Below are 25302 nucleotides of genomic sequence, written 5' to 3'. Positions count from 1 at the left end.
CTCTTCTTCATCTCTCTTCTCTTTGTCTCCTGCTGCTGGCTGGCCAGGCTGCTAACGCTTCGCTTTTTTCTTCTCTTCCCTTCCCTGCCTCCCGCTTCTTCCAGACTGGCCAGTAACGGTGTTGCGTCTCTCCTCAGTGACTCGGCGATGTTGGCCCGCCGAGAGCAACGCCGTGAACAGTACCGGCAGGTTCGTGAGCACGTGCGCCGTGATGACGGCATCATGCAGACCTGCGGCTGGAGCGTGCCATCTCGATTCAAACAGGTACCCAGAGTGCTGCCTGTGCGAACAAGAAAACACACATAAGGAGAAACATAAGATTTTAACAAAGCATTGACTGGCAAGAGGGTGAATACTTAAGTGCGTTCAAAATAATTTTTAAAAATCTTTTGTAAAGTTGTGAAAAACTCCAGGTTCCACATTATCTCCATATTAAATGAGAGTGCCAATTACTTGGGTTTGAATGAATTTCTTAGTAGTTCTCAATTACGTTTGCTACTAAAAGTTCAGTAAAACCAATATTCAAAGTCCCAGAAGTTTGATTCTGTTCATCTGGACGCAGCGTCTTTAGTCGGAGAAACGTTTTGTCACTTGGATGTGTGAACAGAATCAACTTTCTGGGATCCTTACCTGGATGACTGATGACTGAGCATGCATCAAGACAGTCTATGAAGTCATTTCTGAACCTTTGAACAGCTACTGGATCTTATTTAAAACTATACATGCCTCTTTTTTTAATGCTAATTCTTATATGTGAAAGTTGAGGGCATTGAGCATTATTCTGCAGCACACTGTCAGTGAGAGAAGATTTCATTCAGTGATTTTAAATTTGCTTACCCAAGCTTCAAAGTGAAATTATCACTAGTTGGCCCTGCGGGGCATTTGTATAAACAGGAAATAAAAGTACGCAAAAGCCAGTGAGAACATGTGGTCTTTTTGAAGTTTGTCTGCTAATGCATGCAGAGCTGTTTAAAGTTACCCAACAGAAGTAAACGAGACGGTTGGAAATATTTTCAGCTGTGGTTTAAACGCATTTGGTACTTTAGTGAGCATTTGCTTGACATGCTGGACAGCATGACTGACTCTGAACTAGCTAACAAACTTCCTGTTTACTGACATGATGGAAAAATATCTGATCACTGGATATTTCCTCTTTTTAGGGCCACACTCTGTAAACCTTAGAGTTGGTTGTGTGGGAAAATCCCAGTAGATCATCAATTTGTGAAACACTCAGATCAGCTCGTCTGTCTAAATGCATAAATGTACAAAGATCCCGCCATGTGGAAACAGGTGTACCTAATAAAGTGGCCAGTGAGAGTATCAGGATATACATAATTGTTAGAGGAATCCGTTTATTCTGGGTTCTGGCTTTTATGAGGTTTGCTGATTTTAAAACTGATCAGCACGGAGACGAGCCGACAACCCTCAGTGTTTGATTTTAAGCTCGCAGCATGGAAGCGTGCTTTCAATTTCGGCCAGCGGACTTTAAGGTTGGCTCTGTGCAGCTTGAAGGCCAGAGTGCAGAAGGTGCTGGTAGGCAGGTGGCTCTAACTCTGGTCTCCCACAGACTGGTGGTCAGACGGACAGCGCTCAGGACAGCCCGCTGAAGAGGCAGCAGGCAAGTGAGACCGACAGAGTGCCAGCATGCGCCTTTATGGCTCCCTCTCCCTTTTAACCTTCCAACCAAAGCTCTGACCCCTAGACAGCAGCGGACAGCTAATAGCAGAGGAAAGACGTGCAGATGCTTAAGGAAGACTTTTATTTTGAGCACTTCAAGTGAAGGCTTTTAACAAAAAGACTATTCTGTGAGGAAAAGGTTGCCACTGTACAGTACATTCACTGTTCCTCTGGAAATGCATGAATAGTTTTGTTTTTCAGCATGATGCAAATCAGAAAAGGCTGTATTTCGAAAACATACATGTGTTACACACCTTGCTCTTTGATGAAGGCCTTCCTGTGGAGTTTATTCCATCTGATCTCCTCTCCCTCTGCTAGTGGTGTTGCAACCTTTTAACCTCTAACCTCTGTCTGTCTCAACCTGCCCTACTTAACATATGGATGTTACTCCTGTGCATTATCTCAATATCTTAAAGGAAAAATCCACTTGGAAAAATACTCACAGTCACCAAGTCATTAGGCAGAGTTTTGTCAACCCGAGATGTTTAGATGTCTCATTTTACTCCTTTTGCTAACAGAATTCTATCAATATATTACGATTTTTCAAGTAGAGCTACAAATGTTAGCAGCCGTGTAAAGATTATACTTCGGTTAGAGAGCTGCACTGTTTTGCACCTGTGTATATTTACTGTGCCAGTCATTTCACCTCCTTATAAAGGTGCTTTAACTAAGTGGTAAAATGCTTTTACCCTAAAATTATGTGTCTCACCTCATGCATAATGCACACGCTCTCTGGGGACAGCCCTGCGGCATCCTGGGAAAAACAGGGAACTGAAAAAGGAGTTGAGATTGTGTTAGCCCCCTGTAATGCCAAGTGTTTTATTTTATACATTAGATTTTTTAGACATCTACATCATCATTGTGATTTTTTTTAACAAACTTTGAGAAATAAATTGCACAAAAATGCCAGATGTAGCAAGATTTATACAACTTAAAAGTCATGTATGCAAACTGATATTTCATATCTTTTAAAAAAAATTCTATAGGTTAAAAAAAACCTCCCATTTTTAAAAAATGTAAATTGTCTGGCAATTATTTCATGGTTCAGGCTTTACAGGGTTGCAGATAGGAGAGAAGCAGTGGAGTTTTCCTTTAATGCTTGCTGTGTATGTGCTGTTTACAGCACATTCACATACTGGGAATGTTTTCATTTTCTTCAGTGTCCAGTAAAACTGGAGACCAGATGATAATTCACTGCTTTTGCTTTTCTGCTGACAAATTCCCACCTGTGCTTTTAGACAACCAACGAGAAAGAGGATAACCGCATGAAGAATGTCCCCGTCCCAGTTTACTGTCGCCCTCTGGTGGAGAAGGATCCCAACAGGAAGGTGGGAGAAAATCAGGAGGGATGAGGGTTTTCTGTGAAAAAACAAAAACACCTCAGATCTGTCGTTAAATGTCTTTTTGTTTAGGTTTTGTAGAATTATTACCACTAACCATGTGACATTAACTTGCCTGCCATTTCGGACATATGGCAACCATGGTGAATAAGACCCCAGTCACACGGGCCCTGAGACTGCTCTGTGACCATCTGGCAACCATTTGTAAAGGAACAATGATTGTTGGTTGCTGGAGGTTGATGGCATTCTTGGGGAAAGTTATTTTCTAGTGACTTGCCCATGAAGCACACAGGTCACACAAACCAAGAATAGACTTTTCAGTAAAGGAGATCTCGAGACATGTTGTATCCCGTAATTAACCGTTTGTAATGATCAATACTGGGGGGAAAAAAACTTCAAATGTCAAAGTCTAGCTGTGCAAAAGCAGAAAGTGGACTCAAGAGACATAATGTGAACTTAAAATCAACTTTTAATGCTGATCATTCAGAGGAATAACAAAAAACTTCAGAAACTAGGTAAGTATTTGAGTTGAACAGAAGGCAGAGAGACACACAGCTATGGTGGAGGACACGACAAAGAGCTGAGGAAAACTGAGGACTTAAATACACACGAGGTAAAAGAGAGAGCGGAAACAGCCGGGGGGAAATAAAACACAGGTGAACAGAATCTAACTAAGGAGATGAGAGACTAGCAAAACTAAACAGGAAACATAAACACTGACACTCAGAATAAGACATATGAGCATTAAACAGACATCATCTAAGGAAGAACCGAGAACTAAGAAAGAATATAACAGAACTAGGAAATAATATTGTACATAATAGACATCTAAGACTCAAAAGAACACATCATGAACTCCACATCACTCAAAAGCCTGGCTCATGACCCAAAGTCACATGACTATACAGATTATTTTGCCCTGAAAACATTTGTTTGTGTTTCTTTTCTGCTATCTCACTGCAAGCGACATTTTCATGAGGATCTGGTGACAGCTGGTGTTCAGTCACTGCTAATCAAATATGATCAGCCCACACTCACAGAGTCATCATAAAGCACTTGAGCTGAATGTCTCTGTGCTAAACTCTGTTATTTAGCTATAAATAATTATTCTATCTGAAGGCGACATTATAAGACCCAAATTATGACTCTTGCACCGGGAGCCACATTAAGCCTCCAAATCATTTTTAAAAAGGTCACTATTGCAGGCATCTGCTTGCTTTTAGAAAACACATATATTAATATAATATGTATATATGTATTTATTATGCCTGTGTGTCTGTGTGTGCACATGTGTGTAGCTGTGGTGTGCAGCAGGAGTGGATTTGACAGGATGGAGAGTCAGCAGCCAGGAGACATCAGAGAAAGCACCAGCGTGCAGCACCGACCCTCTGCACGCTGAGGAGGACGGAGCTGATAAGAAGAAGAACCACACGTCTCCCGAGAAGAGGAAGGTGATTACAGCTCGCTTTCAAAACAGGCATTCATGTTGGCTAACGCAGAACACTATAAGTTAATATGTGCAAGAATTATCCTCAGTCGATTAGAGTATGTCTAAAAATACTTCTGCTGGTGCTGGTTTCACTCACCGAGTAGACAAGGGTGCAAATGTGCAGTGAGGCCATTTACTGGATGTCTTTCGCCACGTTTCCTGTCTTCTTGTCTAAAAAAAAATCTTTAGATGCATTTAACGGCTCAAAACGATTCTAGATAGCATACACGAGTCATGGCTGTGTGCAAATTTAATTCTGCTTAGAAGGATTAAGTGAAGATCTGTCCAGGAGCCATTGTAGGAGCAGGCGGAGTTATCCAAATACTAATGAATGGTGCTTCGGTGCTTCCTTTACTGACCCATCGATTATGAAACAAAAAGAAATAAAAGCATCTCAAAGCCTCAGATCTGGCCCACTGCTCAGCTTTGGAAAATGTGGAAAACTATTTAACTTGGGTCTTTTAACTGTTTTACATCTTTTTCTACTGATACAGACCTGAGACCATAAGTACTTAAGTAATACAAAAACAGTTAAATGACAGAAAAGTTCCTATTTTTTCACCGCATGCTATAGAAATATTTGTGTTTTTTACAATAAGTTAAAAAAAGGGTGGTGTATGCGACTCACATCCCTGTCCTAAGGGCTTCTTAGAGCACTGAGACAATGGGCACATGTGCTGCTGTTTGGAAACAAGCCACACCTCCTCTTCGGGGTGGAGAGGACTTTCCCCCTTTGAACACCTACTTGGTGTAACTGAGTGATTTCTATCATATTTCATCTCTGCTGTATTTGAAGAATCCAAATCTGTTCTAATTATCATTAAGGGTCCAGGGGCGGTCGTCACATGTCGTCTTTACGAGAGTTAAACCAGAGCTTGTTGTTTCATGTTGCTACTCTAGGAAAATGTGTAACGCAGCTGGTCGGCAATGAAGTGATATTTTCTGCTGGGTTTTCCATGTTTATCTAATGTGCAGAGTAGAGAAGGAAAGTGTCTAAGATGCCATTTTTGTTGTCAGGTATTGAGACGTAGTTTAACAACAGCAGGTCCACATTATCCACATCTCACTTCTGTGAGATTTCCTCGTCACGTTTTCCACAATAATCAGGGAGCAGTGATCATTTAAAGACATCTGTGCTCTTTCTCTTTGTCATCTTTGTCTCCTCTTTCCTTTGCTCCCTCAGTCAAAGGAGCTCCAGGAAACAGACACAATGAGCAGTCGAGTGTGGATCCTCACCAGCACCCACTCTGCCAGCAAGGTGGTCATCATCGATGCCAACCAGCCCGGCTCACTGGTTGACCAGTTCAATGTCTGCAATGCCCATGTACTCTGCATCTCCAGCGTGCCAGGTGAGAGTGGAAGTGCTGCTTTGTTAGATGTTCGAACATGTGACTGCCTTCAACTTCTTGTTGCTTTGCGGTAAATGTTGGGTTTCTTGCATTTTCATATGTTAAAGTGCGTCTGTGTGTCTGTCTGTGGGTGTGTGCCTGTGCACAGCTGCCAGCGAGAACGACTATCCAGCCGGAGAGATCGTGTTGGATCCAGGTGAAGGTGGAGCAGGGGGAGGAGAGGACACCGGCAGCGTGGAGGGCATGTTGGCCGGCATCACTCTAGTCGGCTGCGCCACCAACTGCAGCGTTGCACGTAGCAACTGTTCCTCTCGCACAGATACGCCAATTATGGACAAAGGACAAGGTGGGCGCATGATAGATACTCCTTCACTCATGTACTTTTAAGGAAAGTGAGAGGTGTGGATGTCATAGTGTCATTTTGCTTTAGCTCCCATTGCTCCACCGATGAATGGGAAGATTCACCCAGCCCAATCAGCCGAGGAAGCCACGGAGGCCACAGAAGTTCCCGAGTCAACGGCCAGCAACACAGAAATGAGATCTGGACCTCCGGGACCGTTTACTGAGCACGTCTTCACTGATCCTCAGCCTCGTCCAGCAGATGCCTCTGATAGGTAGGAGGTCAAAGTCTGACAAGTCCTCAGGATTGTCTAGGATAAATTAAATAGCACGTTATCAGACAAGGGAAGGAAACAGTTACTGTAAGCATGCCATCAAAAGTGGATCAACTTCCCTGTTTGGAACCTGAAACTCTGAATTTTCCACACAGGAGCTCAGGCCAGTCCAAGGAGGAAACATCACACCCTCCAGAGTCAGAGGATGGAGGTGATGAGACCAAAAACTACACCAGCGTGGCCCCCACCATGTGGCTCGGGGCCCAGAATGGCTGGTGAGTCACTCACAACGTCTGCTGAAGCCTCACAGTGTCCACTATCACAGCAGTTTATGGCGTTTTTCAGCATTTTTAACCCTGAGTCATTAGAGTCATTAGAGTCAACTAGAGTAAGTTAAAGCTTAAATCAACATTTGATGGATGCTTTTTGATAAACATAACAGCTTTACAGTTACTTTATCCTTATCCTTGTGCCTTCCAGCTAAAACACACATAAATCTTGTGCATCTTATAGTTTCTGTGAGCTCGGGAGTAACCTGATTCTGTTTTTCCTTCCAGGCTTTATGTCCACTCAGCTGTGGGAAACTGGAAGAAGTGTCTCCACTCCATCAAACTTAAAGACTCAGTGCTCAGTCTGGTGTAAGAAGAAGAAAAAGACATCAATGCATCTCTTATTTTTATATATAGTTTTAAGCAGAGTCGAGGATTTTATTTTTATGAGTTTCAGTTTGTCCAGTGATCTCCATCCTTGTAATTGCAGGCATGTGAAAGGCCGCGTGCTGGTTGCCCTCGCCGATGGGACACTCGCGATATTCCACAGATCGGAGGGTAATCGAACTTTAACAGAGACACCAGACGTTAGTCTGTTAGGGGAAGTTATGGTTGCAGGTGGAATTGGAGCGTTGCCACCAGTTCAATGTGCGTGCACAGTCAAAATCAAAGATAGAGAAAGCAGTCGATAAATGACTCCAGTAATATGACACAAAAGGCACAAAAATGCACATTAGAAAGGAATGTAGGGATGATTTCATTTATATGTATGTTTATTTACCTTTGTATTAATTCTTCCATATATTGATTTTATATAAATAAATAGCCTCAACCCACAGTATTATTGTTAGCTAGGTTAGCTCGGCAGCTCAGGTCTTGAGAAATCTCTTGTCTGAGATTCATCAGTTGTCTAACAGGCTGTGATTCAAAGTGTTTCCAGAGGACAGTTACAGGGACAGTCCCTTTATTTACCTCATTTAATGAAGCAGAGATGTGCAAAAACTCACAGAAACACATTTAGCTAATGTGTGTGTTTCTGTCATCAGATGGCCAGTGGGATTTGTCCAACTACCACCTCATGGACCTCGGCCGACCTCATCACTCCATCCGCTGCATGGCCGTCGTCCACGATAAAGTGTGGTGCGGCTACAAGAACAAGATCCACGTCATTCAGCCAAAGAGCATGCAGATAGAGGTGAGGCACGAGCCCGCTGTCGCATCGCTGTGCTGAAGAAACGTCTGCAGCTTCAGTCCTGCAAACGTGTTGTTTTTAGTTGTAATAATATAATAAACACCACTAAATCCTTTCTGTTTGGCAGAAGTCCTTCGATGCCCACCCTCGGAGGGAGAGTCAGGTACGGCAGCTAGCCTGGATCGGTGATGGAGTCTGGGTGTCGATCCGACTGGATTCAACCTTGCGTCTCTATCATGCGCACACGCACCAGCACCTCCAGGATGTAGACATAGAGCCATACGTCAGCAAGATGCTGGGTGAGTTTATCTTAGTTTATTTTGTGAAGTGTGACGTTTCACTTTTGGAGTTGCATGTGATCTGTGCAGCATCCCACTCACTCTGGTTGTGTCTTGTAGGTACCGGCAAGCTGGGATTCTCTTTTGTGCGAATCACAGCGCTTCTGATTGGTGGAAATCGTCTTTGGGTCGGGACTGGAAACGGTGTCATCATCTCCATCCCACTGACAGAGAGTATGAGTCTTTTTTCTTTATTTTTTGGTGCCTAAAGGATCAAAGGTGATTATTTGTCATAAATACTTGAAGTTTTAGGTGGTTTACACAGCAGAATATCTGGATAACCTGTCAGCAAATGTTTGTTACATTTGATGCACGGGACCAGGCTCCCAAAGGATACAGATACAGGTGTACAGTTCATAAAGTTGGCTTTATTTTACCCTCCAAAATGTTAAAAGGTAAATCAAAAACACAACAGCACTTTACAAAATAAAAGAAGAACTTATAAACTGACCAAATGGGCACAACTTGACTTATATTACTCATGGAGCAAGCCATTATAAACACAAAGGGAGGTAATAACCACACTCACTACAAAGAAACCCTGCCCAAGCTATCAAAGCAGATGTTTAATGCACTTGTTAGGCATCTCCATGCAAACCAGCTCCACCCTCAGCTATAAGCAGTATCAAATATTTATGTAGTCACTGTGACCTCACCCACTGCTTTTAAACTGCATTTTTAAAATTCAACTTTTAAAGTTGTTTTTTTTTTTTTTTTTTTTTTAACCTGATGAGGTTGAAGTGATGGAGTCCTAATTTATCAGCTTCCCCATGGTGTAACACAGACACCCATACTGGATAATTAAACACTAGGACTTTAACTCACCAAAACCTCTGCAATGATCTGAACCACACAGACATGAGTTCAATAATCCATTAGAAAGGGACACTTCCCAATCAATCACACATAACACCATGATCATAATCATCAAAATATACTTTATTTACTTTATAATGAAATTGATTTTGCAAGTTTTAAGTTAAGGACAGCCTCGTGAGATGATGATTTTAAGTAGCAGAATTCCTAAAGTCTGACTTGCATGCGCTCCACAATCTGTGTCCTTTTCAATCATGCTGCTACGATTGGTGGTAAGTGGCTCCTAGAGGAAATGCAGTTTCTGGTCTCAGCTAGTTCTTTTTGTAATAAACAGGCAGGACTGGAGCAGCACAGAGGTTACGCAAAAGACAGAGGAAAAAAGAGTGTAAATGAAATTTAGATGACAGTGAACGAAGACAAACAAACTGAATGTGTGCTGAATCTGAAGCTCAGCAGGTAGGACTACAGTAAACTTAACATGAACCCAATCTTGTCAAATGTCCTCCGTAAAGGAAATTCATTAGGTGGCCGAATTTGGCTCATTTGTCCACACAAACACTCTCCGCTACCGCAGCACTCTCTATCAGTCTCTTTAGTTTCCTTCTTCTTCTCCCCATCAGCTCCCCAACTTTCTCCACCTTCTGTTTTTCTTTGCTTCCCTCTGTGGTTTCACCCCTTTCACAAACTCTCCGTCGTAACTGTTACTGTTGCTGTGCTCTTTCTCCCGCTCTCCCTCCACTCTCCTCCGCCTCCCGTAGCGGTGGTCCTTCACCGAGGACAGCTCCTGGGTTTGAGGGGTAAGTGGGAGCGCTCCTAACCTCCTTTTCACCCGGTCGAGCCTCCGTGTCTCCTGATACAACATGTCACTTGCTGTTAAACTTTGTCTGCTATGTGCTTGTTCTGGGTACGTGTCCAGCTCTTTGAGCAGTGCAACAGTTTAGCTGAAGGTCACAGAGTACACTGTGTGCAAGGATTTCACAGTTTGCTGAACTTTAAAAGCAGCTTTTTACTTGGGATTTGTTTTGCATGTCTATGATTTGTTTATTTTTATGCGTAACAAATCCATTGCATGCAGCGGGCGTCTTTTAGCGAGCTGAGATTTTTTTTTCAAAAATCCTTTGTTTTCAGTTGATCTGTGGAAAATTAATTTTTATTTGATGATGTCATGCTACCGAATGTGATTTGTTCACAAACACGTGTTACTCGTGTACTCTTACCCTTTACGCTCTCTCTATCAGCCAATAAGGTGTCACCTACATCTTCTGGCGGGGTGATCCATGTGTACGGCGACGATGGCTCTGAGAAGAGCAGCGGCAGCTTCATCCCCTACTGCTCAATGGCACAGGCCCAACTCTGTTTCCATGGACACCGTGATGCTGTCAAGTTCTTCGTCTCTGTGCCGGGTAGGCCTGAATCTCTGCCTGAATCTCTGCTCCCTTTAATTCTGAATTTTAAATGGACTGTGCACTAATAGGCATGTTTAAATTTACACGTCTTGCCTTAAATGTTAAAAGACACATATGTAGACATCACAAATCTGTGATAATACTGTTCCATCGCTCCCAAAATGTTAGTGACTATTTATTATCTAAGCTCTGCTTCTTTCCAAACCTTTCTGATATATTAATCTGACGTTAAAGAAAGATTGTGTTTTGTTGCTTTGTGAAGGTGTCATCAGTGACACTTTCAATACGTAAATGTCATTTTCAGTAACATCTTTCTTTCCTGTTTTTCTTTTTCTTTTGGTGACAGGCAATGTCCTGGCTACCCTAAATGGCAGTGTGTTGGACAGTCCATCAGAAGGACAGGGCTCCACCGCTCCCACAGAGACGGAGGCGCAGAGTGTTCAGAACGTGTTGGTGCTGAGTGGAGGCGAGGGTTACATCGACTTCCGCATAGGTGAGCATTCAAACCTGTCCTGAAACCAGTGCGTATATCCGATACTGCATATTTTGGTATCGATCTGATATCGAGTAAATACAGTATTGCCGATACTAATACCGATATTCATACTTTTAACTTATTCAGTTCAATTCAGTTTTATTTACTTAGCACCAAATCACAACAACAGTTTCCTCAAGGCACTTTATATTGTAAGGTAAGTACCCAACACTAATAAAGGTAGAACTTTTAAAGCCAGCTTATGTAGGAGAGGGCTAATAAATCACTGTGGTTTTTACTTTCCACAGTAATAATTAACACAACAAAACACACGTTTTATGTTTTTTTCCATTTTCACAAACTAAATTATCGATCCTGTGGCACTAGTATCGGTCCAATACCAATAAAAGCATTGGTACTTGTGTTTCTGATACCTGGATTGAACCACTCACCCCTAGCAGCCATGGTTTTTTAATTTGAGAAGTTGGAACTTTTTCCGTTTGGTCCTGTAATGGTCTTGGACTTGGATGGTTCATTAGCAAGTAATGAGTAATTAGTTAATTAAAGGTTAAAGAAACCTACTGGAATAGGACATGCCTTTTATAATCCATGTCACCAGCATAGTTATGTACTTTCTCATGCCTGCTTCTTTACCACAGCATCCAGGTAAGTTGGTTAAGTGTAAATAACAGCAGACGGTCTTTGTTTTTGCTTGAACAGCAAAGCTGATTAGCTGTCTGAAAGAGCAACGTGAGTGTATTTAGACTCATGAAAAGTACAATAGTATCACATCAAATTATGATGAATGAAACAGTTTCAAAAAGTACACAAAATGCTTGTAACTATTTGAGCACAAAGTTTGCTTTCATGTTTTCATGGCTCTGCTTTGTTTTTTCTTTCTTCTCAGGCGATGGAGAGGATGATGAGACGGAGGAAGGAGAAAATGGTGGTGGTGGGGCTTCGCAGAACAAACCTACTTTGTGCAAAGCTGAGCGGAGCCACATCATCGTCTGGCAGGTGTCTTATGTACCCGAGTGACACCTGAGATCTGCTTTAACACCTCACGCATCCACCCATCTCCTTAACGAGATCTCTTCTCCTGCCCAGAAGCTTTCAGCCACCCAAACCTTGTAATTTTCCCCCGGTCATGTAAAAGTCCCCCCTTTGGCTCTAAAACGACCATTAAAGCCGTGTATCGTCCCTTGTAACTATTATACCCCCTCCTGTCCCAGACCTTAAAACCTAGAAACCTGCCTGCCATCCTGTTTCTGTCCCACGCAGGGCATTGTAATGATTCATGAGCTTTGTAACCCAGCCTCATAACTACCTCCCTTCTCTGTATCAACCTTATATTCACCCTGTAAGCACACTGTATCTCTTCCTATATTTACCTCAATTGTCCTGCATCTGCCCCAGAGTTATTCCTCATCTTCCTCCATTTAGTTAATCATCAGTGAAAACTCCACCTCATTTTAAAGCAAAGCCCCAAAATGCACAAAAATAAGGAAAAAGAACAGCAGCAGCAGGAAAGGCAACACCGGCATGTAGACATCAGTCCTACCAACGGCCATCTGGCAGACCATTAACAATCAGGGACTCTGCTTTATGCATCTACATATTCTTAGACGGTGTGCGAGGAAGCAGAAAGCTGAGGCCTCGGTTTAAGGTCAAAGTTCACACAAAAGTGTGGCGTTCAAGTCAGGATGAGCATACACGGAACAAATAGGAAGTCAAATTACTTAATTTCCAACCCCCTGCAGAAGCCTGGGTTCTCCCAGCTGCTGATTAAAACATGTTGCTTCACATGTCACAATGAGTCGCCTCCATAAGAGTCCTGATGGGGCTCTAAGGTCAGATTGTGTCCACATACAAAAGGAGTTCCACTGTGTCGAGGGTTCAGTCCAGATCTCATCTCTCTCATTTCTCTGCCTGGCTGTTGATGGGACGGTGAACAGTGGCGTGTTGTCATCGTATGTACAGGGAGTTGTGTAAATCTCCACTGAAACCCATCCTCTTTGTTCAGTATGGAAATTCTCGCATTGATCTCCATCTCTGTGTATTAAATATTAAACATATGTGTGCTCAGAACAATTAACCCGGGTTTGTGTCGTCTGTGTGTGTGTGTCTCACTTCACAACAAGAAGAACATTTTAAAAAGTATGTTAGGTTTATTCTTTTTTTTTTTTGGACAGTGGTAAAATAAAGCTTCTTAACAGCCAATAAAAGCATAAACGTGACCAATCAGGTAAACATTATTTAGTGCAGCATCACTTTAACAGGCTATATGCATTTGGGGAGCTGGAAAGTTTACATTCAAGTACTTTTACATGATCTTTGTACTTGGAAAGTACAAGAAGCTGAACATGTGTGCAAGGCAAAGACAATGTGTTGGTAAACTGCTCCCGTTTAGTTAGAAGTGCCAAAATAAAATATAAAAAAACATTCATCTATGGGACACGCTTCATATAAACATTACATGTTTGTACCATACATGAACTGCTTACATCAGTGCCTCTCAAACTCGTTCTGAGTTTTACTTTTTAATATTGTGGACTGAAAAAACAAGCAAAAGCTGGAAAGAAAGCAGAAGCCAGGTTATTGCTCACTTAGTGCATTTTGCTTGGTAGTGTCGTCTCACCTCCCTTAAGATATAAAATAATGTATGAAAAAGATGAAATACAGGACGGCAGAGATGAGCTTTCAAGTATCTACAAACTACTAAAGCCAAACAGTTCATCTGAGGTATGACGTGATCCACCTTATATGATAAAAACAAAAAAACGTTTACGATCGGACAGTGTTCGTGCAGAAAGTCAGTTGTAGAGCCAGCGGCTGCTGCTGCTCTCCCAGCGGTGAAGCTCGCTCTGACGAAACCACAGAGAGATTTCCTTCTGCGCGCTCTCCACAGAGTCGCTGCCGTGGATCACGTTTCTGCCAACAAACATTTAAAGAACACTGAGACTCGAAATACCATCTGCCCCAAACACAAACTGAGTCATTCATTAATAATAAGCAGGGGTCTGAGGGACAATTCACCTGTTTGTCCTCATCATTGACTTTATTTTTCCAAATAAAGACTTTTTGAAGTTGATGACATCTCAAAAAGTCTGATTTAAGATGTTTACAGTAATTCAATTCAGCTTTATTTATATAGGACCAATTGACAACAACAGGTCATTTTATTTTGCAAAGCAAAGGCCCAACAATCACATGTTCCCTTATGAAAACGAGAGAAAAGGGAAACGGAGCGCACAGGGAAACAAGGACAAAACAGGAGCTTTGTGAGAGGGACGACAAAACTATGACATGCACAGTGTTGGGGAGTAACGGAATACATGTACCGCCGTTACGTATTTAAAATACAAAATATGAGTAACTGTATTCCGTTACAGTTACCGTTTAAAAATGTGGTATTCAGAATACAGTTACTTTGTTGAAATAAATGGATTACACTGCGGTACTTTCCTGTTTCATTTTGTCGCGGGTCAGGACTGTTTGGGTTTTGTTTGACAGCTACGTTCTGTTGTTCCAGGCGGCAGGGTTACGGTTGCCATGGTTACAGGGCGACGCTCTCTCTCTCTCTCTGCGACTGTGTGTTTCCTGGGTGAGAGAGCGCCTTTTCGTTGTTGTTGTTGTGCTAAGCTAACAGGCAGAATGCTACAAGCATAGCTCTAAAGAATGTAGCATCATGGGCAGTGTAGTCCGTGTTGCAGGGAGAATGGACTGCCATACACGTTATGTGTCTGTGAGCGCGAGGAGGGAGAAAAAGGGGAGTGGAAAGGTACGAGTTGTCATCGAGGAAAAACGGGAGCTGGAAGCATGTAAATATAATAATAACCACTTCAGCCAATAAGAGTGCCTGACGAGCCCAGTTGTAAGTAAGCTATTAGGACTCGACTGTACACCGTGTTCGTGTTTTCCTCCGAAAACAATAAGTTCCGTTGGAGCAGTCTTTCAACGCCTCTCTCTGTCTCTCGCAAGAATTGTTGACCCACACAACAAAGTAAAGCTATTTTTCGGCTACGAGCCGACAGGGACCCCGCCGTATTAGTCAGAGGTCCCTTTACTACAGTTCGGAGTCGCGGACCTTCAGTAATAGTAATAAATCACACAGCAATAGTACATTCACGTTGTTGTAAAAAGCATGATAATATATTAAGTAATCCAAAGTATTCAGAATACGTTACTGTCATTGAGTAACGTAACGGAATACGTTACAGAATACATTTTGGGGTATGTATTCTGTATTCTGTAACGGAATACATTTTAAAAGTAACCTTCCCAACACTGGACATGCAGTAGTGAAAAGAGGTGAGTGGAGAAGAAGTTCTCAGTGCATTATGGGAAGTCCTGCAGAAGTCTGAGCCTATAACAAGGGAGGATTCAGGGTCACCTGATCCAGCGTGAACTATAATTTTAACAAAAAGGAAGGCTTAAAGCCTGATGTTATATCAGCGCTTATGCGTCGGCATTGTCTGAGTGGCGACTATCTTTCTGAGCATGAATAGAAGTGACCGTGTGATGATGTTGTGTCAGTAAGCAAGCCACCAATGAGGAAGGTATACTGGCACCTAGAGCTGGGCGATAGAACGATAACGATATGTATCGCGATATAACTTTTTCTCGATAGAAAAATTAAACTATTGCGATAGACCTCGCCGCTCTTGTCCTCTTAAAAAAAAAAAAAAAAAAAAAAAAAAGAACAGCCAATCCAAATTAAGTAGCGCAGAGCCGAACCAATCACAGCCGCAGCGTCACGTCACGTGACTTGTTACGTACAGCACAAGTGCCAAGCCGCACATGTGTATTTGTTTGGGAAGCAGCCAGCCACCATACCGCCCGGGTAATGGAGGAAATGAGTGTGCCGACTAGAAAAATCAACCGAGCGTGACCAAAGAGAAAACAGATGATGGTTCCAATGCCGGAGAGATTGTCGAACGGAAGAGCCATAGAAGTTCCGTAGTGTGAAGGTATTTCGGCTATTTCAAGTCTGACAAAAAACAGAGTAGCGTGCACTGTAAATTGTGCCGAAAGCAAGTCTGGAAATACAATAAACTGGTGCATGCTCAGGCTACGTCCACACGTACCCGGGTATTTTTGAAAACACAGATTTTTCTATGCGTTTGCACCTTTCGTCCACACGTAAACGGCGTTTTTGGTCACTGAAAACGAAGATTTTTAAAAACTCCGGCCAGGGTGGATATTTTTGAAAACTCAGTTTTTGCATTTACGCGTGGACTAGAAAAGGAGAGATTGAGAATTTCCTTTTAGTTCTCAGTTTATTTGATATTGACAAAAGTTAGTCAGTTTTGTCTGTTCTTCTGTAAAACAAACTAAGATTTATTTTTAGAATTAATATTTTGTTTCTAAGTGGAATTGACAATTTAGTCTGTTTCGTTTGTTCTATTTTGAAACTTAAACGCTTTAGCGGCTGCCTTTTGTGTAGTTTGCAATATTTATTTATCTGAAAAAGTCTCATGTTCCTTAAGTACATCTACCCTGTTGAACTTATTATGGGAAATAAATATTTAAATAAAAACAAGCTGCTGATTATTTCACATTTTACTTGTGAGCAACGGCACATTTAAATCTTACAAATATAGTTATTTGGCTTATATCGTGATAGATATCGTTATCGCCTGAAATGAAAAAAACATATCGTGATATGAAAAAATCTTATATCGCCCAGCTCTACTGGCACCCTTAGGATAATAAGGTCCTTTGACATGTTAGCTGTCGGGGCAGCTGCTGCAGCTGCACAGTCAACAGTAGTACCAGCAACAACTAATAACAAGCTCTCGCAGTCACAGGAGGCTGTTGTTGCTAGCACCAGCAGTGCAGAAGTGCAGGAGGAGGGACAGCAGTCCCAACAACAGAGGGAGAAAGAGACAGAGGAAGGTGTAATTAAGGACTCATGTAAAATGAAAGGCTATATAGAGGCTTTCTAGTCTCTGCCAGTGCTCTCAATGCCACATTCGGGATCAACTGCAGGCTTTTCAGGGAGCTTTTAGGACATCCTGATGGTAAGAAATTACAACAGTCTAGCTGTAACAAGTAGTTTTTGAATATCACTCTGAGACAGCATGTTTAAAATGTGAATGGCAGCACCTATCTTGATCAAAAAAGACTCAAAGGTTCCTCACAGACTTACTAGAGGCCATGCAGAACATGTTTCTAAGATTGTTAGCTCCAAAAAAAGCATGAAAGCTTAAAATTTCAATAATTACCATGTATATTGATTAACTAATCATTTGAACTCTGCAATTAATATCAGCAAACTGTCAGTGACAGTTTTTGCCTCTGTGTACCATCACAATGATACAAATCAATTGAGACATTCAGCTTGAATTGAAATAAATAAAAATGCATGGCATAAAAATCTAATTCTCCTTTAAGTAGAGTGAAATCGCTCACCTGCCCACCTCCACACTCAAATCTCCCCGGATGGTTCCAGGCAGCGAGTCTGCAGGGTTGGTCTCTCCCAACATCTTCCGTGCAGTCTTGACCACATCCAAGCCCTGCCACACCTGGAGGAGCACAGAGAGGTACACTACAGCACATCTGTAATCTGAGTGACCCCACAAGCTACTGCGAAAACCTCAGCGTGGAACAATGTGCGCATCACGTCGAGGAGTCTCACCATCGCAACAACTGGTCCCGAGCTCATGTAGGTTACGAGTCCACCGAAGAAGGGCCTGCTCCTCAGGTCCCAGTAGTGTTCCCTAAGAAGCTCCTCTGAGGCCTGGTATACAAACACACACACGACAGATTAATGGATAATACCGTGGTTCATGGGTCACAGATCAAAATATTTTGGAAACACGCAGCTGCTCCAGGCATACCTGCACAAGTTTCAGCCCCACCAGTTTGAAGCCTTTCTTCTCAAAACGACGCACGATTTCGCCCACCAGTCTCCGCTGCACGCCATCTGGTTTTACGGCAACGAAGGTGCGTTCATTCACCCCAGTCCAGCCTAGAGTTGAATAAAACTTGCTTACACTTGAGCTTAAATGAGCAATACAATTACAATTATTCTGCTTGTAGCCACTGCACTCTGCGCATAGACACATTAAAGGGGGCCTGTTGTGCATTTCCTTATTTTATGTCACATATGTACCGTTACAGTGTTGGCTGCTCACATCAAAGCCGGTCAAAATATCAAAGAATGACATCAGCGTGGGCCACATTTGTCCCAGAGATCTCTCAATATAAGAAAAGGAAGTGTGATGGCAACAGTACAGCCCAGTTTTCTCACTGTTGTAGTTAATGAAAGAAAGCTGTCAGCACAACTCTTTGGGCTTAAACTGGAAGAAGTTAATGTGTAAAATTACGGAAAAGGTTCTCATAGCTTGTTGGCCGAACTGTCCTGTAAATATAAGGAGGAAACTTTTTGTTAATTCACAGTAAATACAGTATTTTGTGCATTTATTTGGTAGCACTATATAATGATGTTACACAGATTGGCATTATTAAGGTATTAGCAAGTGCTGAACTCATCATTTACAAAGCATTACTCCTCCTCAGTATGCAATTTTTAAATACAGACATTTTATTATTATGACCATGATTATGATTATTGTTAGCAGTGATAGTAATACAAGGTGAAACAGTAACAGCTGAATAAACATCTGTATTTATAAAACACATGCTAAAGAGGAGTAAAGATATAAATGATGAATTAAACTTTACTAATGCTTAATAGTGGGACATTATTATAAAGTGCTACCACTTATTTTACTGTGGAAACAAAAAACCAGAAATATTTCTGGGGGGGTTTGTGGGGGAGGTCTTAAATACAGTTAAGAGCCCCAAATTTATGTTTATTTATTGCCGGGTGATTCTGGTCCCTGGAGCCTTATGTTTGGCACCCCTGGTTTAAACCTCTTGTTTCCACAGGGATGAACTGAATGGCTACACCCAGATCAGTAAAACGTCTACAATGAATATTTGGAACTGTTAATCGTGCAGAGCCCAACAATAGAAATACAGAGTTGAAAATAAGCACAGAAAGCCCCTTTTAAAACTTCGCAAGCAAAAGTGCACACGTCTGAAAGCACTAGGTGCATTTGCTGTTTTAACCACACTACGTCTTGATGCATGCTCAATCATCCAGATAAGTAAATGCCAAAAGGTTGATTCTGTTCATCTGCGCGTAGCGTTGTCAGTGGGAGAGACGTTTCGTCACTCATCCACACTACATTTCCCACACCGTGGAGGCCTGTGGAGGATCAAACCTAACGCCCCTAACGCTCAGCTGCTCGTGCCACAAACCTCGCGCTTACAACTTTCTGGGTGTTCCTCACAAAATTCTTCGATTCTCGCGTGTTTAGCCACCAAATCCTCGAGCTCGGACCGGTCTGGCTGTCCCCTCTTTCTCGGCCCCATTGCAAAGCTCTTCCTGCAGCAGCCAATCAGCGCACACACGCGCTATTAATAGGATGATGAATCAACTTTTCTCACGCTGAGGACGACACATGGACCACGCGGCTCTCAGCATAGATTAGTTAACAAGCTGGCCACACTGCAGTATCACCCACGGTCACAGAAAAACTAACCACTAGTCAGTCCGAGTTTCTTCTGTCAAACTAAAGTTAGTAAAGGCAACACAACACCACTGCTGTACCGGTTAACTGTGCCGCTGCCTGCAGCTAGCCGAGGCATCTGTCCGGAGGGTTTCCTGGGAGAAAATGATCCTGTGAAAGTCAGACTGGAGGCCCGTGAGTGACAGAGGAGCAGATACAAGCACGTTTATTACCAACCTGACTGAAAGATCTGAGCAAATATGGACAGAAATAAGCAGATCATTGTCGTCAGCGGACGGGGATCAATGTCGGGTACGATAAAGAGGAGGAAAGAAGGATGCGCGTGCACGTAGCTTAAACGCGGGCTCACGAGGAGCGGCTGAAACTGCAAATCATGTGGCGCAAACGACCAATGGTATGCCGCTCCCAAAATTTGCTCCATCTGATACCAAGTGCCGATACTTTCAACCAATGAAGGTAGCTTATGGAGGGGAGAGCAGCATATCATGACTGCAACATCGCTGTGCTTAATCTGAATACTTTTAATGACAACGAAATGATGTGATTTTTGCTTTCCACTGTTAAAAAGTATCCCTTCATAGTATACTGTTAGCTGAATTCTACTGATATACTCTAAATATAAGTTGCAGTAATTCATGCAGTTTGGTAGCAAAAATCTAATAAGGCATTGCAGTGCAAGCTCAATGTAATTAATCATTTCAAAGTAGTTTAGTGTTGCTGCAGCAGTCCAGGATGACACTGAACAGATGGGCATGCACGGGTCAGACTATGGGAAGTATCCCTCCTGTCTGTTAAAAACGAAATACATCATCAGTTTGTGCAGCTGGTTTGAAAGCATGGCCCTGCTTGAAAAGGGCCACAGCCCTTGCCAAACAAACAGAATGGTAATGTGTTTGAGGGTATTGTGTGCTCACCATGAGCTGTTCTTGTGTGTGACAAGTTCATTGATCGTGCACAGAGAGTCTCTCCTATTTGGCATTTGCAGTCTAAGACAAATATTTGTGCGCTTTTATAACTGTAGCTACATTCCTTTATAAACTGACAGGCAGTTCACATGTTCTGCTCCCAGCCCTGATGATACCAGTGCCAAAGTTGTTATCCATACTATCAATTTTGCCAGAGTGAGATGTAGAATAAATACAAATAAGTAAGTAAGTAAAATTTTATTTATATAGCACCTTTCTAGACAGAGAATCACAAGTGCTGCACATAGGATAACAAGTCATAAAACAGGCAAAAATTAACCAAAAGCAATTTTAAAAGGTGAGTTTTGAGTTGTTAAATGTTGGTTTTACATCAAATGACTTCTTTATTGTAACTTTGTGAATGCGATAAGAGTTTGAGTGTAAAAAGTGTGGAGGACAAGGATAGTCAGGCACATCAAGAACATCAAAGCATTTAGGGATTTAATCTTTAATTGTGCAATAAAATGCATATTAGTACATTCATTTACATTATTTATATAGAAATTAATATAACAATTCATTATTAGACAATTTAATGGGCAATAAGAAGAAGAATGAATGAATGAATGAATAAAACATTTTCAGATTCAGAAAACCTTTTTTTTTACCCTTGTTTAAAAAAGGAAAATAAGTAAATTAATTCAAAAATCAAATCACAAATATAAATTATTTCTGACATTTAAAGTGGTGATTCCACAAATTGATTCTTTCATTCATGTTAATACTGAACCAGCAGCATCATGACTGGTTTAGACTTCTGCTGTGGATCTTTGTAGAGTTTAACCTAAACAAGCAGCTGATGTCATTCTTAGCATTTATGCTTGTGCAGGTAAATTATGTGTTCATTACTTTGTGGTTGTGTCCTGGTGTTTTATATGTGGTGCCAAACACAACAGATACATGCTGACATTAACATAAACATAAAAATGTGTCAAATGGAACTAAATTCAGTATTAGCATATACATTTTGAGCTGAAATAATCTATATGAAAAAATCCCTAAGGGGTTCATGTATAGCATCCCCAGCTAAAGCTCTACAGCAACATGCAAATAAATGCAGTACAGAGTGAGGTGGAAAATCAAAATATTTGTTTATATCTCATCATCCTGTTTCTTGTCAGGCATGTGGAAAACGTTTCCATCAGGCTGCATCACCCAGCTGATGTCTACAAGCTACAACTACAAGCTGTCCTGACAGCACAAAATCTTCTGTCTGTTTATGTCACAGGTGTTGTAAATGGCCAAATTGTACAATAAGATAGTTGTTGAATGATTATGGTGTGGTTAATGTTTTTTACTACACATCACTGCATCTTACATTAATTTCTGAAGAGTGATAGTCCACAGTATTAGCACGAAACAAAAAGACATCAAAGCCATCGCTTTACTACACCATATGTGCAGTAGTCCACGTTAATTTTGTGTTTGCCAGTTTGCGCTTCACACGAAATTCAGTTGTTCTGCATTGAAGTAGAAACAAGCACTTTGTCAGTATCTGTGTATGCAAAGGTTGTGCTTTCCTATAATGTTATTTTCTGTGAACGACGTCTGTTGTTCTTAAACTGGAAATGTTAACTTTGTTTGTACAACACTATTAAAAACACAAAGTTACAGAGTGCTTCACAGTTTTAAAAACCACATGATAAATATACATGTTCAAACAAAGAGACACATAATCGACCACACAGTCAGACATTCATTCCAACATAAATGCAGACGCACAAACGATCCATGGGCAAAGATAAAGGAAGAAACATTTGGGGAAAGCTAACCTATAATTTATTTTTTTTTGCAATATTCTGAAGTGAAAATATGATGATAACAGGGTTATGAATAATATGTTTGAGATATGTAAAAAGAAATGAATTATGTATGGAGCAGTAATTCATAATGGTGTGTTGTTATCATTTTAATTTAAAAAAAATTACCTTTTTTGGCCTTTTTGCAAAATAATTTTGTTTCTGTGTGCAAAATAGAATAATATAAGCATCCAAAATAAGACTGTGATGTTTAGAAAATCTGTGTTAAAAAATTTGTATAGTTTAACATTATTTGGGAGATACTTTTTTCTTTCTTTTTGTAAATGAAATTTAATAGGGGGACTAATATTTCTGTCCTCATTTGTATATAAAATGTAATTAAACAGAACAGCAACACACATTGATGGAGTTGCCCATGGTGAGGCAACAGGCTGGGGTGGGGGTCGTAGCTTGCTGCCTGATTGACAGGCTTCACCTATTTACCCAATAACGGGGAGAAACACAGACTGTATATGGAAGATGGACACCACCTTAATATCACCTATTTTTTTAAGCTGTGCATTTTTACGGCTCTTTAAGGTGTTTTGCAAACAGGTGTGATGACAGATGGGTAGCTTATGGAAAAATTGTGTTGCACAATTATGATTCAAATTTTCAGATTATCTTGAAATTTTAAATTAGGTATCTCAGCATTTCAACTTTCTTTGTTGAAATTGTTTTTCTAACTAGAGGAGTGTGCCGCCAGCTGGCCATTATACTCATGTAAGACACTGATGTGACTTTTCACACCCAGGAGCTGTACTGACCCCAATCTCCACATTGTTCTCACTTTGGTCCCCAGCAATAGATATGCACATTTTTAAGCAGATCAGATGAATAGTTGTTGAGATAGTTGATGAACAGATGCCTTCATTTATTATTTATGTCTGAATCTGACCAGTGGTACGACACTCTACACTGGATTAAGATCCTTTTCATTAAAATGTACTTTTAATATCCTGGCAAAGGTTTGCCTTCTTAAAACACAAATCATAGGAAATGCAATAAACCAGCAGAATGGCAGCAGTATACTAAAAACTACCAGTGACTCCATGTTTAACATAATTTGCGAAGTGACTATGTAGGTTAGCTTGGTAGCACATGCAGCTTTGGGGTCAAATGTTGAAAAACACTGTATGAACTGCAACATCATGCACATGTCCCCTTCAGTCATTTTAATTGTATTATTATACAAGAAAATGACTAAAGGCTACTGTTTACTTTTATACTCTGATAAAGCAGCTGGGCTTTTTTTTTTTAAGTTCTCAGATCTTAACCAGAATATATCCAAGTCAAAGTTACAAGTTTGCAGTGGACTGTGATGTGATGCAGCTGTAATTACCTGCACATAGAAACAACAGAAATAACTTAAAAGGGGCTACATTTCATCTCAAATTTAATATTCAGCATACAACAATAACACACACACGCACAAGGGCCTGCATCAGACCCACAGAGAAGTATTCTGAGTGGAAGATTCAGCCAGATATTGAGAAGCATTTGTCAACAATGATCTAGTCCAAAAATATCCAGGATCGGTAAACATTCAAGTGAGGCCATTACACCGCAGTCCCCTCTTTCCTCTGTCGCTCTTGTTCCTGCGTGTGGAAATAGTCTTTGTTAAGTAGAACATCCCTCTTTAAAGGCAGGACGGGCTCCTCTGCCGCTCTGCTGCCTCCTGCTTTCTTCTGTTGTGCCAGCAGCATTGCGCGGAGCAGGGGAGGGTAGGCGACGTATCGGACGGGCGGCTCGGGCAGAGGCTCAAAGTCCTTAAACTGCTGCTCCATGTGTTTGGGAATCAGGCGCCAGTCATGGTACATCACCTTGTCCATCTCTTTGACCTCACTCTCCTTTTTCCCTGCAAACGATAGTTTGTTTGGAGAATATTTACCAAATCACACATTTCAGGCAACACAGGTATTCATAAAATACTGATTAAAAATGGCTGTTACAGTAAAAACAAATAAGACAACACAGGCTACAATGACCATAAACAGTGATATTATTATTATTAATAGATAAAACTAATCTTACCTTTATAAGTGAGGATGCCCCACGCTTTGCCGTGATCCATGTTCTACAAAACACAAGGAATAGTTTCCATTCCTTTAGTAACAGGAATCTCCCTTTTATCTAGCATAACAGTGTGCAGGCTCCATGCTCTCACCTCGGATGTGTAGTCCACCTTGACCTTGGTGATCTGCCAGTAGCTGGGCTCGGAGTGGTCCTCCAGCCAGGATTTGCGGGTGAAGAGTCGGCCCACTCCGAACAGCCTCATCCCGGCCAGCAAGGAGAAGAGGCGGCTCTCCCTGCGGACGTCCTGCCATGCTAACACCGGCAGCATCTTCCCCGTGAAGGGCCGTTTCATTGTCTCGTAGTCCAAGGCGTACTTCTGGGACTCCCGGGGCCGGGACTTGAGCTCTCTGTACGCCCGAATCTTCCGAGCCATCTCCGCGATGAGGCGAAGTCTCTTTTTCTTCACCATAACTGCGGTGTCTTCCTCACAGCTACGATAGACACGGGTCAGCGATTATCCTGAAAAATAAAAATAAATCATGTCATAGCTGATCTTGAATTATGTCTTTGACCTGTTAGAGTAACTAAATAAAAATGCAATCAAATGGAGAGCATCCTGTTAGCCGGTGTTCCCGGCTCCGTGCTAAATAACACCAGTTATAAGTCGTTCCAAACATTTGTTACCCATAGCAGTGAGCTACTATCGAAAGTGTTTAAAATCATTAAATATCTACATTAAATACCTGAAAACTCCCCAGAAGAGAACTGCCGCTACTTGACCTCCGCAAGCAAGGTGCAGAGCTTCCGACGCGCTCTTGGTCCGGGCATAAAATGGTCCGTGGGAACAGCCAGCGTGCTTTTGTTCCGTGTAAGGAGAAGTTCCGTCTTCATAAAAAATAATTTAAAAAAAATTAAGAAATGAAAAATTATCATTTTATAAGAGAGCTTAGATTAGCCAATAAAACGTATGCCAGGCAATCACACACGAACACAGTAAATACAAAGTATTTTAAA

General features: G+C 41.5%; 3 protein-coding genes across 17 annotated transcripts in view; 1 reads left to right on the top strand and 2 right to left on the bottom strand.

Annotated features, from left to right (window-relative positions):
* The window catches only part of mapk8ip3 (mitogen-activated protein kinase 8 interacting protein 3), a 32117-nt gene extending 19078 nt beyond the window's left edge, over window positions 1–13039 (top strand). For 5 of the 15 annotated variants that reach the window (XM_085403551.1, XM_085403550.1, XM_085403546.1 and 2 more), the window contains 17 exons: window positions 105–264; window positions 1568–1618; window positions 2916–3005; window positions 4316–4468; window positions 5690–5855; window positions 6004–6201; window positions 6286–6469; window positions 6625–6744; window positions 7027–7107; window positions 7229–7296; window positions 7785–7933; window positions 8058–8229; window positions 8329–8442; window positions 9843–9881; window positions 10323–10487; window positions 10837–10983; window positions 11873–13038. In XM_085403551.1, the coding sequence (XP_085259677.1) occupies window positions 105–264; window positions 1568–1618; window positions 2916–3005; window positions 4316–4468; window positions 5690–5855; window positions 6004–6201; window positions 6286–6469; window positions 6625–6744; window positions 7027–7107; window positions 7229–7296; window positions 7785–7933; window positions 8058–8229; window positions 8329–8442; window positions 9843–9881; window positions 10323–10487; window positions 10837–10983; window positions 11873–12003 (2188 nt within the window). In that variant the 3' untranslated portion in view covers window positions 12004–13038. Of the gene's footprint in view, window positions 1–104; window positions 265–1567; window positions 1619–2915; window positions 3006–4315; window positions 4469–5689; window positions 5856–6003; window positions 6202–6285; window positions 6470–6624; window positions 6745–7026; window positions 7108–7228; window positions 7297–7784; window positions 7934–8057; window positions 8230–8328; window positions 8443–9842; window positions 9882–10322; window positions 10488–10836; window positions 10984–11872 lie in introns of all 15 variants that reach the window. The other 10 variants (XM_085403558.1, XM_085403557.1, XM_085403556.1 and 7 more) reach the window with 7 other exon arrangements.
* Window positions 13040–13113: 74 nt separating this feature from the next.
* Window positions 13114–19857, bottom strand: nme3 (NME/NM23 nucleoside diphosphate kinase 3). The gene is made up of 5 exons (XM_085403562.1): window positions 19725–19857; window positions 17808–17938; window positions 17606–17707; window positions 17380–17492; window positions 13114–13896 (listed from the first exon to the last, which is right to left on the bottom strand). The coding sequence occupies exons 1-5, from the start codon at window positions 19768–19770 to the stop codon at window positions 13779–13781; spliced, it is 510 nt and encodes a 169-aa protein (XP_085259688.1). The 5' UTR covers window positions 19771–19857; the 3' UTR covers window positions 13114–13778.
* A 3794-nt stretch (window positions 19858–23651) lies between these two features.
* Window positions 23652–25120, bottom strand: mrps34 (mitochondrial ribosomal protein S34). The gene is made up of 4 exons (XM_085403561.1): window positions 25032–25120; window positions 24440–24807; window positions 24307–24349; window positions 23652–24130 (listed from the first exon to the last, which is right to left on the bottom strand). The coding sequence occupies exons 2-4, from the start codon at window positions 24755–24757 to the stop codon at window positions 23832–23834; spliced, it is 660 nt and encodes a 219-aa protein (XP_085259687.1). The 5' UTR covers window positions 24758–24807; window positions 25032–25120; the 3' UTR covers window positions 23652–23831.
* Window positions 25121–25302: the final 182 nt, after the last annotated feature.

This window comes from Rhamphochromis longiceps, linkage group LG4 (assembly GCF_057381845.1).
Source record: "Rhamphochromis longiceps isolate RC_006_pf linkage group LG4, R_longiceps_female_GT1.1, whole genome shotgun sequence".
Classification (NCBI taxonomy): Eukaryota; Metazoa; Chordata; class Actinopteri; order Cichliformes; family Cichlidae; genus Rhamphochromis; species Rhamphochromis longiceps.
This window is presented reverse-complemented; position numbering and strand designations above follow the sequence as displayed.

Excerpts from the sequence above, each read along its gene's own strand:
- mrps34 (XM_085403561.1), bottom strand. The coding sequence starts at position 24,757 with ATGGTGAAGAAAAAGAGACTTCGCCTCATCGCGGAGATGGCTCGGAAG. Across the intron at positions 24,350-24,439 it reads AGGTGGACTACACATCCGAG|AACATGGATCACGGCAAAGC; the intron begins GTGAGAGCATGG and ends TGTGTTTTGTAG. Across the intron at positions 24,131-24,306 it reads GGGCATCCTCACTTATAAAG|GGAAAAAGGAGAGTGAGGTC; the intron begins GTAAGATTAGTT and ends TATCGTTTGCAG.
- nme3 (XM_085403562.1), bottom strand. The coding sequence starts at position 19,770 with ATGATCTGCTTATTTCTGTCCATATTTGCTCAGATCTTTCAGTCAG. Across the intron at positions 17,939-19,724 it reads TGCTCAGATCTTTCAGTCAG|GCTGGACTGGGGTGAATGAA; the intron begins GTTGGTAATAAA and ends ATTCAACTCTAG. Across the intron at positions 13,897-17,379 it reads TTGAGTGTGGAGGTGGGCAG|AAACGTGATCCACGGCAGCG; the intron begins GTGAGCGATTTC and ends GTTTGTTGGCAG.